This window comes from Sporothrix schenckii, assembly GCF_000961545.1.
Source record: "Sporothrix schenckii 1099-18 chromosome Unknown Cont43, whole genome shotgun sequence".
NCBI lineage: Eukaryota > Fungi > Ascomycota > Sordariomycetes > Ophiostomatales > Ophiostomataceae > Sporothrix > Sporothrix schenckii.
Window position 1 is genome coordinate 1,242,514 of NW_015971144.1, and position 12,234 is coordinate 1,254,747.

A 12,234-nucleotide genomic window follows, 5' to 3' on the forward strand; every position below is an offset into this window, starting at 1 on the left:
TGTATCAGTAGCGAGGCTTTGTTCCTGCATCCGATGGCCATCCTCGGCGAAGACGGAGGCAGTGGTAGAGCATATATACGCCTTCTTTGAAAGCGGAGCCTAGGAATACAATACTTTTGTGGAATTGCTCAGCTTGTGAATGTCTTGAAGAGAGTTGAAATAAAGAGCTACATAGACTCCATCACATGTACGACCTGGATTTCGTTGAAGGAAATATCAAGTTCATACTGATAAGACGTATTTTAAATAACTTCAGCTATCCAACGGCTTCACCGTGTTACGAAATATGTCATCATCTTACTTTCGCCCGTCCAAGCTTGCTTGCCACTTTATGGACTCCTAGATTGCATCTCACATGTTTACAGTTCCGCACAACCTCACGGTCGGTCAGCTTAGTTTCGTGGTGCTTTCCACCGTACGCCACCACCTATATCTAGGCAATGACGGCAGAGGTTGTCCGGCCAGTCTCGAAAATGGTTAGAATGTCAACAACGTCGGTGTAAGGCCTCAAGTCCAGATAGCGGCACTGGCTCAAATATCGTGTCATCGGATGGCGCTCACATGATTGAATTTAACCGCAACAGCGACATTGTACAGGACGGAGGGAACAGCAGAACACGACTCCTGCTTGTCCAGCCCATATACGGTGTAGATGTATTAACGACGATAATGTCAATATTTGAACTTTCTACGGTGAACTATGTCCGCTGCTTGGGGCAAATCCCGTGGCTCGTTTATTTGTCTGCTTCACGATACGGCAAATCACTTAAGACTTCGTTGACGCTTAGGACTGCTCATATTTCTTCCCTCTACCAAGACGGATGTGAATCTCTGCTAGGTTGACGGCGCCCACACCAATGTTTCCAATAGTCCTGTTTTCCTGACCACCTGTCCTGTTGTAAAAGCGCTCACTTCATATCCTTCCAAACCGCGGCACCTGCTCGTATTGGTAGCTCAAAGTCTGACAAAGGAACGACTAAGGCGCGTTGGATAAAGTGCCCAAGATAGTCTGCCTCGTGTCATCCATTCCAGTCGTATATATATACCCTCATGGTTGCCGTGGTGGAGACGGGCTGTTTGTTTTGTGGTGGCCAGGCTATCGTGAGGTTGATGGTATATGTGACTGTGCCGCAGGTGGTGCTTATGTTGATATGTGTATTGTACGCCCTCTTCGTTTCCATGTCCTCCTGTGAACCGTCATAGAGCGTCAGGCACTATGTCCCACACGCCCCCGACCCCTCGTGAGTTGAGTGTCTGGTTCGATTGCTTTTTCCAGGCCAATAATAATCCAAGGTTTCTAAATTATAAACAAAAACAAAGGAGTCACAAAAAACACAGCTCAACAAAAACAGCAAAAACAAGACGCAGAAAACACGCGCGCGAAAATGATTGACGTGGGAGGAAAGGTGGGCTTTCCTCGGTTTCCACCTCTGCACCCCCTACTCCTTAGCTCTGATTGTTGATCCGCCGCCACACCTCCGTCTCCGCTGCGGACAGCCGCTCACCGGCTGACACGGCAAACTTCTTGGCCGCGTCCCAGAGGCCCTCGCCGTTCCCGTCGTCAAACGTGGAGCGGTTGCTGCTGTTGAACGCGCTGTTGCTGTGGTACGACGACAAGCCGCCATTTCCGCCGCCGCTGGTGCCGACCTGTGCTGCCGTCGCCCGCTGGGAGCCAGTCATTTCTGCCGCGTAGGGGTCCTGCACGTACCCTGGTGGGTGGTTCAGGTTGATCTGCTGCCGTTCCTGCTGCTCGCCCATGGCTAGGCCCTGGGCCAGGCCCGTCGGCTGCGGAATACCGCCGTAGGCTGCGCCTTGGGTCGTTGCCGTCGATGTGCCCCGTGCAGCCGAGGGATACGGCGACGCCGTGAGCGGGGCTATGCCCATCTGGGGTGGCAGAGACATGGTCGAGGTCGGTTGTTGTGCCTGCTGTGTTTGCGTTTGCGTTTGCGTTTGTGCGCTGAGAATGCCCGTGCTGGCTAGCGACTCGCCGGCACGTGGGGGCGGAGGCAAAACGGCCGCGGCAGTTGTCGTCGGCGGTGCAGGCGATGTGCCAGCCCGGACGTAGTTGTTGGCGCCGGCTGTCGAGGGCGGCACGGGAACGGCACCCGGTTGGGGCGGAGGCGGAGTGTAGTTGGTGGATGGTCTGGACGATGAGCCAACGGCCGACGTTGTTGCCGGCGGAGGCGATGCGTATTGGCCGCGGTAGCTCGGGCTTTGGCCGGCGCCGGTCGGCTGGGGCAGGCTGGGGACAGCGCCGGGTTGAGGCGGCGGCGGCCCTCCTGCACGCGCACTTAATGGCGATGTCTTTGTTGGCGTCTCTGGCGCGTATCTGCCGGCACGACTATTGCTGTCGGCGCCGCTCTCCGTTTTGGGCGTCACACCGTCTGCCTTGGCCGCGCTGATGGGGCTCTTCGAATAGATGGGGATGGGCGCCATTGCGGTGAGCTGTGCAGTGACGTCGACGGAGGTAAGCTAAGCTGGTAACGTTGAGCACCCTCCGAGCTGTCAAGAAGCGCGGAAAATATATGTGGAGGTAGGCGAAGCTGTAAGTGTTGTGGTGCTGAGTGTACTGTCCAACTTTACGTAGGTAGAGAAAGTGGTTGTGCTTCTGCGATGATCGGCTGCCTTATGTAGGGCGCGTGGAGTTTGTTATGCGGAATGAACCAGTTCGAGAGTGTGGAATCCGTGACGATTGTCTTCGATGCTCTCATTCCTAGACGAGAAAGAGAAAGTCGCAGACAAGCGTGTGCACTTTTATATAATAGGGGCAATGTGTCCTTCTTACCTCGTTGCTGGGGTATGATGATGATGGGCAGCTCCTTCCCTGGATCCTAGCTGAGGGGGTTGTTTAAACTGACGCCAGGGGTGCACTTGCCTTATAAACTCGGTGGCGACGTCATTGCTTGGAGCAGTCAGGTGACAAACTGCAGTGGACTTTCTTTGTCCATATATAGATGCCAGTCTGTTCACTTGAAATTAGGCAGCGAGCAAAATCAAGACAAAAGATAAAAAAAAATAAAGAAAAGAAACGCCGAAAACAGAGAAACATTGTCTCAAGGCCAAGGAATGTTCAAAGGCAAAAGCGGTTGACCCAGTCAACGCCACCACTCCATCACATGGCGCGGCTGCAGGACTGTCGCTGGCTTCTTGTATCCTAGAGCTCATTTCCAGTGCGAGACTGACCAATGAGGCACTCTTGTTTCAGCCAAGAACAGAGCAGAGTAGTTGGATACAAGTGTGTCTTGTTGTCCGTAACTCTGGCGTTCCTCACGCAAAGCGGACAACGTTTGGGTGGCAGGATACAGCAGGAAAGCACACTGGAGGCAGGTACTCGTACAGGTGTTACACGGCGGGAAAAACAATGAGCCGATGAGCGATCTAGCCTATTGTGGAAAGGCCCCACTTTCTCGCCAGGTCTATCAAGATCGCGAATCGTACAGGGAAGGCAGGCGTTGCAGCAGCCGATTGAGAGGTGCTTTTCTGGAGAGGAACTCGGTCCTGCTCCTGGTGATTCCCTTTTCCGTCGACATCACCGGAGCACCGCATTTTCCATCGAGACGGAGAACCGACGCATCCTATCGCGATCGTCCCGTACAACACCGCAAAGATGGTCGGCAAAGTCAGCGAGCGCGTTCTCCTTCGGGAAGGTAAGTAGAGCTGCCGAGCCGATTGAATGAAGATGGAATATGATGCGAGGGCACGGAGATGACGATTTTGTTGGGGCGACGCTGTGTGCATTTGAGCTCAAATTGGGAGAGGCATTGGCTAACACCGATACTTTATGCAGGACTCGAGCGCACCGACAATGGCATGAAGCCGACGAGCTGGCCCGAGGTCACGCCCATCAACCAGAAGAACTACTACACGTATGTCGGGCCATAGGACGGAAAGAGGGGTGTTTGGAAGGTGCTTTTGCTGACGGACTTTGCCATTCTCACAGAGAATACATGAAGCGCGACGACCAGGTGCTCGCGCTGCGTGTCCTTAACGAGGCGAGCCGTGACCGGCTGGTGCAGAGTGCCAAGGATCGCGACCGGGCGCTGAACCAGAACACGGCCGCCATCACCGAACAGCAACAGCAGGGCGGTGACTTGCCAGTCAACATGCCCACCGACGGCAACGACATCTCCAAAGTCATTGTCATCCACCCGGGCAGCCAGTTTTTGCGCATCGGCTTCTCGACCGACGTCCTGCCCAAGACGGTGCCCATGTGCCTCGCGACCAAGTACCAGCGCACCGAGTCCGAAGAATACGAGGCGCGGCCCCGGCGGCAGTTTGAGGCGCAGAAGATCGACCAGCAGTACGGCGAGGACTGGTCCAAGAAGTACAAGAAGATGAGCGAGGACCTCAAGGCCGACATGCGCCTCAACAAGCGCAAGGTGCTGCCCAACTCCAAGGAGCTGGTGGTCAACTACAACCGGCGGACGGAACCCGAAGTCATCCCGACACACAACGACCCGCTGCAGGTAGACTGGACCGACGTCAACACGCCTGTGCCGGTGCCGGACGACGAGGTCGCCGTGGACATTGACGAGGAGGTCGTGGCGCCCGAGGACGAGCCGCCCGTGACGGTGGAGGGTACTGTGCATGCAGGTACTGACGGCGGCAAGGCGGCTGACGCCGACACCAATGGCGACGTCGATATGGCTGATGTGGACGCAGCGGAGCCGCAGGCGGACGGAGAGACCGAGGCCCCAGCCGAGGCTGGTGGTGAGGATGCGGGCGGCGAGACAAAGGATGCGATTGTGGCCAAGACCGAGAAGCCCGACGAGCCAATGGTCGAAAACGGCGACGCATCCGAGACGTCGAACGGCGCGCCCTATGGAAACGACAAACTACGGGAAGAGGAGGCACAGGGGCATGGTCAACAGACGAAGCCGGAAGGGGCCAAGTTGCCCACTCCCGCCCCCACAGTCAAGCGCTCGATCGTACCCAAGACCCGGCGAAAGCCCATGCCGCCGACGGTGTTCTACGGCGCCGAGGCACAGCGCATCCCCGACGACTCGAATCCCCGATTTCGGCTGCGGTGGCCGATGCAGCACGGCTGGCTCAACGAGGACGACTACGACAGTGTCAGCAGCCTGTACAGCGACTTTGAAGCGATCCTGACACACGCCATCCAGACCGAGCTGGGCCTGAAGAAGGTGTCGTCGTGCCGGCAGTACAGCTGCGTGTTTGTGATTCCGGATCTGTACGACAAGGCATACGTCGAGACGGTCCTGCGCATGTGCATGAACTGGTTTGAGTTCAACAAGGTCTGCTTCATCCAGGAGAGCTACTCCGCCACCTGCGGCGCCGGCTACAGCCAGGCCTGTGTGGTCGATGTGGGTGCGCAGAAGACGTCCGTCGCCTGCGTGGAGGACGGCCTGGTCGTCGAGGACTCGCGCATCAACCTCAAGTACGGCGGCTTCGACGTCACCGAGACGTTTATCAAGATGCTGCTGTACGACCACTTCCCCTACCAGGAAATCAACCTGCAGCGCCGCTACGACTTTCTGCTGGCCGAGGAGCTCAAGCAGAAGCACAGCACGATGAACCAGGCCGACATTTCCGTGCAGCTGTACCAGTTCCACCTGCGCGTGCACAACGAGCCGACGCACAAGTACCAGTTCAAGACGTACGACGAGGTCATTTTGGCGCCCATGGGCTTTTACGAGCCGACGCTGTTTGACGGCACGACCAAGCTGCGTGGCCGGCGGAAGCTGATTGACCGCACATACAATGCCTACGACGTCGATGTACCCGACGACCCCGTCTCGGCGGCCCAGGTCGCCGTTCTGGCACTGGATCACCCGTCTGTGCTGCCGCCGACGGTGGGCGCGCCCGCTGCCGGTGGCGGCGGTGGTGGTGCAGCCGGTGCCGACGTCTCCACGCCGGGCAAGGACAAGTCGCAGCCGTTCAACTTCTTCCCGCGCGGCATCGAGGGCGCGACGCCGTCTACGTCCAAGGCCGCATCGCCGGCACCCGAGGGCGGCGCCAGCACGCCCGTGCCGGCCCCCTTTGTCTTTGGCGCTGGCCGCGACACGGTCAACGGCGCCGCCAGCCCGGCGCCCAGCGGCCGCAACGGCGGTACGCCTGCGCCGAACGGGCTGGGCGGCGCAGCCAGTGCGAGTGCCAACGCGGCCGCCGGCAGCCAAAGCCAGCCTGGCGGCGGCGGCGGCCTGTTGCAGCTCGACCCGCTGTTCCACCGCACGGCCAAGGACATTGCCGTGGAGCGCGACGCGGTGCTGCCGGTGGCGCCGCTGGACATTGCCATTATGACGTCGATCCAGAACGCGGCCAAAGGCGACGAGCGCAAGCTCAAGGACTTTTTGGGGTCGGTCATGGTGGTCGGCGGCGGCGCCAAGATCCCGCACTTTACGACGTACCTGGAGGAGCGGCTGCGGGCGCGGCGGCTCGACCTGGTGGACCGGATCCTGGTGTCGCGCAGCGCCCGCGACATGGACGAGCAGGTGGTGGTGTGGAAGGGCGCGAGCGTGTTTGCCAAGCTGGCGACCAACGACAGCTGGATTACGCCGCACGAGTATGCGTACCTGGGCCCGCGGATCCTGCACCACAAGGTGCTGTGGCAGTGGTAGAAACCTGCATCACGGCGTGCGGCGGTGGCGGTCGAAAAGGGAGAGCGGGACGGGTGACGATGAAAAATTACAGCCAAACTCGGATTATTTTAACGACGCGCGGGACGGTGTTTTGACAGGGTTGTTTTCTGCTTGTCATGTCTCACTTTTGCTCTAGGGAAATGGTATACATTTGTATTTGTTCAAGTCCATGTATGTTCGAAAATGGAATACGAGACACTACATCATATTGACTCACGTGGCACTCTTGATGTCGCCGCGTTGCCCGCTCATGAAATCGTCTTCTCAATCTTCACTAGGACGGCCGCTCCATTCCGCCGTCCATGCACCGGATCCCGCAAATGCACCAGCCGGTACCCTGGCCGCAACCGGTCCAGCCGCACCGACGCCCAGCCCAGCAGCACGTCCCGGTGCATGGTCCCGCCCGTGTCCTTGACCAGGAACCGCACAAACGACAACGTCGCGGCTGTGGATGCCGACACCTCGGCCGTTGTCTTTGCTTCTTGGGCGCGTCTGTGCTCCTCGGCCGTCGTCGCCGCCGGCAGCAGCGCGGCCATGGGCACGTTGGCAAAGCGCAGGACCACGCCGTTGAAATCCGGGTTGCGTCCACCGCCACCAGACGCCGTCTCCCTGAAAACGGGCGTCTTGGCCTTGTACTCGCCGCCTTCGTCCTCTTCGGCATCGTCGCCACCGGCACCACCACCGTCTGGCGCGTCGGGCCGCTCTGGGTGGTCATCGACGTGCAGGGCGACCTTGACAAACGGCCGCAGCGTGCGAGTGGATGTTGTAGGTGACATCACCTTGTTGCTGTCCACATCGCTGCTGACGCTGCCGTCCCGGCTGGCCGTCTTGCGCGGCAGTGCCAGGCCCTGGGCGGCCAGGACAGTGATGGAGAGATCGAGCAGTTTTGGCGCAACGGGCGGTGGGACGACCGTGCTATGCGTCGGTGGCGGCTGGAAGGTCGTGTCGACGGCCGGGGGCGGCGGTGCCGGCGTTCCCAGTTTGTCGCCACGGTAACCTACGACGTTTGTTAGCAGTTACACAACGGAAAGTATAGGAGGGGGGTAGCTCACCTTCCGGCTTCAAGACGTAGCCGCCGGTGCCGAGGAACATGGCCTCGTTGAGCATCATGCCCTCGTCGCAGTTTTGCCAGTTGAGCGCGACAATCTGCACACCCTTGCGCCAGAAGCGTGCCGGATCCAGGTTGGACGAACCGATGCGCAGACCCGAAGGGTAGGCGCGCATGAGAAAGCGGCGGTTGTGCGAGAACAAGGCGGGGCCGTGCTTGGCATGGACCTCCATCAAACTCTTCTCGGAGAGGGAGAAGACGTGGGTGGGCATGTAGGCCTCGGGCTGAGACAAGCTCTTAAAGGAGACGCCCTGGGTGTAGACGCCCAGCTGGCTGAGGGCCTGAATAATTTTGGAGGGCTTTTTGGCGGCAACCCCAGAGGCGGTGCCACCTGGTGTGCCCGGAGCAGGTGTGCGGCCCGTTGGTGTGCCTCCGGTCGGTATACCTGATGGAGGCGACTCGACAGTGGAGGTTTCGGTGGCAATGTTGGCGAGTTTGGAGGAGAGGCCGGGGTCGGCAGAAGTGCCGGTGCCGGTTCCGAGGCTGGCGTTCGAAGGCGTGCTGCCTCGTGGGCTGCTTGGAGACGACGCCCCGCCTGCCGGTATGTACTTGACCTTGATCAAGATTTTGTTGCGCAGGCTGCCTGGCGATGGCAGCGAAGCGGCCGGGTTCTTGCCTCTCTCCAGCAGCAGGCCCTTCCACTCCTGCTCCATGATCTGGACCATGACGTCCTGCTGCCCGGCCGTGCAGTGGACCTCGAGACTGACAATCAGCGGCGTGTCTGTGGTGGCAAAGCCATACTCACGGATCGTCACGCAGACATCCCGGAAGGAGACTTCCCGAGTGAGTGTGTGGCCGTGCAGCACGCGGGGCTCGACGGGGGCCATGCTGTCGACAGCTCCCGAAGCTGCTGGATTGCCTGCCGCGACAGCCGGTGTGGGTTTCGGCTTCGGCTTGGGCTTGGGCTTCCCCTCAATCTTCTTCTCCACGTAGTGCTCCAGTCGCCGGCCCAGCGTCGACCGCGACAGCCGTTCCGTGAGCGATGTCGGCAGCGTCTCCTTGGCCTTGGCCTTGTAGCGCTTCATCATGTCCTTGCGCGAGGCCTGCTTGGTCTGTTTCGCGGGCGCCGCGCCGCTCTCCTCGTCGCTGCTGCTGGCACTTGTGTCTTCCGCATCGTCGTCATCAATGTCGTCGTCGTCGCCGTCCCAGACGTCAATCTCGATGCACCGGCAGCCGCGCTCGAGCACGTGGCGGTAGGCGGCCGTGCTGGCGTCGCTGTACAGCTGGTTGCCCGTCAGGTAGGTGTTGTGGCTCGAGTTGATAAAATAACTAGACAGCGGGTAGCTGTCAATGTCCTGGACGGGCACCGGCGCGACAATGTCGGCGGCCTCGGACGTGATGTAGCGCAAGAAGCCGTGGAAATCAAGGGCGGGTGGTGCATTTCCTTGGGCGAGCGATTCACCCTGCACGTGCGTCAGAAAGGTAGCCACCTGGTCAGCGTGCCACTGGTTGTCGTTCTTGTCGGCGTGGAGCGCAAAGATACGTGAGAGATGCGACATGAGTGAGGCATCGAGGACGGTCTCTGGTGATGTGGCGGCAGTGGAGGTAGTGGTGGACGTTGCTGAAGCTGAAGCTGAAGGAGCTGGAGCTGGAGCTTGAGCAGGGACCGGTACTGCTGTTGTTGGCCCCGTCGCGGCCGTTGGAGGCACAGCGGACTCTGTGGGGGGTTGTGCCATGGCGATAGATGAGTGTTGGCAACGAGTGTAGATTTGGAGTAAAGAGACAAAATGAGAAACGGAGCCGATAATGGCACGTCGACGTTAGCTGAGGATGCTGGCCACAGTTGGGCGAGGCTGAAGAAGGCGGGGTTGTGAACGACGGGACGTGGCTTCCGGTTTTGTTAGGCTTCAGGTTGTCCTATTTCAGAAGGAATGCGGGTGACGAGTGCCTCAAAATAAGGAAGGAACGACCAGCAACGAGAAACAAAGAAGCATCGCGCAAAGTCGTGTCGTACTATTGTCAAAAGGCGAACACAGACAGGCCTCCAACAGCAGCCGCACTACAAGACAGCTGAGACAGCTTCGCTAAGATAAGTTCCCCGCCAAGTTCGTTAGCGTGCGACCTGACCGTGGACCGATCTGGCCAATCTCTGCCAAGTTTTCAATGTCCAATCAGGCCGTCTGCGCACCCTCCACATTTGTCTACTTAGACAAAATTTAGGCGCAGATGTATTCAAGTTGTCGACTTGCAACACCAATGACGAGGTAGTCAGGAATTACAGGCTTAAATGCTAGAGACACTCACGGAAATGCTGCTGACCACTTGCCCTGCGCGTACAAAACCCACGAATAGGAGAATAAATACTTGAACATTGAGACAGTCCAACCAGCAGAACCGCCAAACCTTGCTATGAAATATATTCTCGAGTCAATTCGTCGACAATTATCACAGATCGTCGTCCATTACCCCGGCCGAGGCCCCGCCACCATGGAATATTGAGCGCCAGCACCGGCCCAAGTCAAGCGCCGGTCACGCAGCGTTTTGCTGCGGAGGCACGTGGCCACGGGCACGTCATCGTCATCGTCCTCGCCGCCGCCAATGCCCAGCTGCGCTTGGCCGTTGTAGCCGGCACCAAAGACACCGTGCGGGCTGGCCGCAGTCACGATGATCGTGTGGTCCGTGCCGCAGGCAACGGCGACTGCTGCCGTGTCCGTGGCTGTGGCTGTGGCCGCGTCCGTGCCGAGATTGAGGTTGACGGTGGCGGGCAAGAGACAAGCGCGTGACCGGCCGCGTTCGTCGCGCAGGAGCCGTCGGTGGGCTGGGTCTCGCGCGGCGGCGTCGGCCGCTGCCAGCTCGTCGAGGGCTATACCCAGCTGCCCAGCGTCGATGCGGCCCCAGACCAGACAACGGCCGTCGGTCGTGACCGCGGTCGAGTGGTGGCCGCCGCCAGCGAGGGCCACGACGCGCTCGCCCGCCAGCGCGGCGACCTGCGTCGGCCCTGGTATGGTTGGTGAGGCGTCGGCACCGCGGCGTCGCAGCTCGTCCGGGGCCGCGCCCGTCTCGCCAAATGTGTTGAGGCCCCAGGCCCACACGCGACCGCTCGCGCCGACGGCAAAGGTGTGGTACTCGCCCGTGGCCACCAGGGCGATGTCCTCGGCGGCCCGGCCGGGCATCTCGACCAGGACCGGCTCCGTAGCGGCATTGAGAACCACATCGTCCCTGTACAGGGGGCGGCGGCGGGGCACGAGGCGGCGGCCAAGCTGGTCCACGTCATTGCTTCCCCACGCCCAAACGTGGACAGAGGTTCTTGCCCCTGTTCCTGTTCCTGCTCCTGTTCCTATTCTTGCCCGTGTCTGGCGCGGCCCGCCTGCGCGGCCCTGCAGGGCGAGCGCGTGGTTTGCACCGGCCACGATCTGCGTAATGCCCTGCAGTCCGGGGATGCGCACCGGCACGCGCTGTTTCTCACCGACCTAGCCCGTCGTCGGGTGTGGTAAGAAAAACTCTTGCCCGTCCTTCGTGCGGAACATGCCCCAGCCGTAGACAAGCCCCGTGTCGGTCAGCGCAAAGCTGCAGCTGTCGCCCGCCGCCACCTGCGTAAAGACGGTGCCCGCAGGGAAGCTGCTCGGATCAATGGCCGTCGGTGTGGACTCATGGGGGTTCAGCGATGCCCCTTGAGAAGAGTCGCTCTCGCTGTCACTGTCGCCCTCGTTGAGCTCTGTCATCCCGCCCTTCCAGTCTGTGTTTCGGCCGAGCGCGCCGCCGTCGTTGACGCCCCACGTCACGATCCGGTTGTCGCGCGTCAGCGCCACCGAGTGCATGGCGCCGCAAGCGAGCTGCACGACGTCAAATGACGTGGTGCCTGCCGCCGGTGTAGACGTCGCGCTGAGAAACGGGTTGAGCCGTGGCCGCGTCGCCTCTGCAATCTCCGGACCCAAGCCCAGCTCGCCGGCGTCGCCAGTTCCAAAGACAAACACATCGAGCACCGTTGTGGGTGCGGTGTTTAACGGGGGAGGGGGAGCTAGGGGGGCTCTTTGCGCTCTTCGTCGTGCAGTTGGCGTTCTCTGTTTGTTCGTTTTGACGGGCTGTGCCCTTCTCGTAGCGTTCGCAGCCCGTATGCGTTTGACTGGGCCATCTTTCGAAACAATGCGACGCTTCTGTGAGGGTCGGGCCATGACATTTGCTGTTATGTTTGCGTTTGTGGCGTTCGTAAGTTGTTGGAGAAGGCAGAAGTGCAATTGCGGCTGGATGAACAAATATGTAAACAAAAGTCAGCGCGCAGACCAGCTGGAAACATTCATCCTCTAAATAGGCGCCGGGTTTAGCACAGCGGACCGTGTAGATGCCAGTAGGCTGTGGAGGTGACATAACCCTGTCATTGGTTACATAAAAATAAGTCTAAATGGACACTACAATGGCCAGTGGCAGGAGGCAGGCAACAACCACGAAATGGTAAATGTATGGCAAGACAGAAAGAAACATTTTTTTTTTAAAAAAAAAAAATAAACACAAAGGGAAGAAGAAAGCGAAAGCAAAGTGATTGAGAGGAGTATTGAAACCCGTCTCCCACTAGACTTTAAGTTGTCACGC

The 12,234-nt window shown here is 59.4% G+C and overlaps 4 protein-coding genes across 4 annotated transcripts; 1 reads left to right on the plus strand and 3 right to left on the minus strand.

Annotated features, from left to right (window-relative positions):
- Positions 1 to 1,446: 1,446 nt before the first annotated feature.
- Positions 1,447 to 2,436, minus strand: SPSK_02650 (uncharacterized protein; the record flags this gene model as incomplete). Its single annotated transcript, XM_016729518.1, has 1 exon — positions 1,447 to 2,436. The coding sequence occupies one exon, from the start codon at positions 2,434 to 2,436 to the stop codon at positions 1,447 to 1,449; it is 990 nt and encodes a 329-aa protein (XP_016589127.1).
- A 1,171-nt stretch (positions 2,437 to 3,607) lies between these two features.
- Positions 3,608 to 6,578, plus strand: SPSK_02207 (uncharacterized protein; the record flags this gene model as incomplete). The annotated part of the gene is made up of 3 exons (XM_016729081.1): positions 3,608 to 3,647; positions 3,788 to 3,866; positions 3,941 to 6,578. 3 exons carry the CDS (start codon positions 3,608 to 3,610, stop codon positions 6,576 to 6,578), a joined length of 2,757 nt encoding a protein of 918 aa, XP_016589128.1.
- A 269-nt stretch (positions 6,579 to 6,847) lies between these two features.
- SPSK_02246 (phospholipase C) lies at positions 6,848 to 9,383 on the minus strand (the record flags this gene model as incomplete). Its single annotated transcript, XM_016729119.1, has 2 exons — positions 6,848 to 7,596; positions 7,652 to 9,383. The coding sequence occupies 2 exons, from the start codon at positions 9,381 to 9,383 to the stop codon at positions 6,848 to 6,850; spliced, it is 2,481 nt and encodes an 826-aa protein (XP_016589129.1).
- A 726-nt stretch (positions 9,384 to 10,109) lies between these two features.
- On the minus strand, positions 10,110 to 11,819 carry SPSK_02408 (Ran exchange factor Prp20/Pim1; the record flags this gene model as incomplete). Its single annotated transcript, XM_016729280.1, has 2 exons — positions 10,110 to 11,117; positions 11,190 to 11,819. 2 exons carry the CDS (start codon positions 11,817 to 11,819, stop codon positions 10,110 to 10,112), a joined length of 1,638 nt encoding a protein of 545 aa, XP_016589130.1.
- Positions 11,820 to 12,234: the final 415 nt, after the last annotated feature.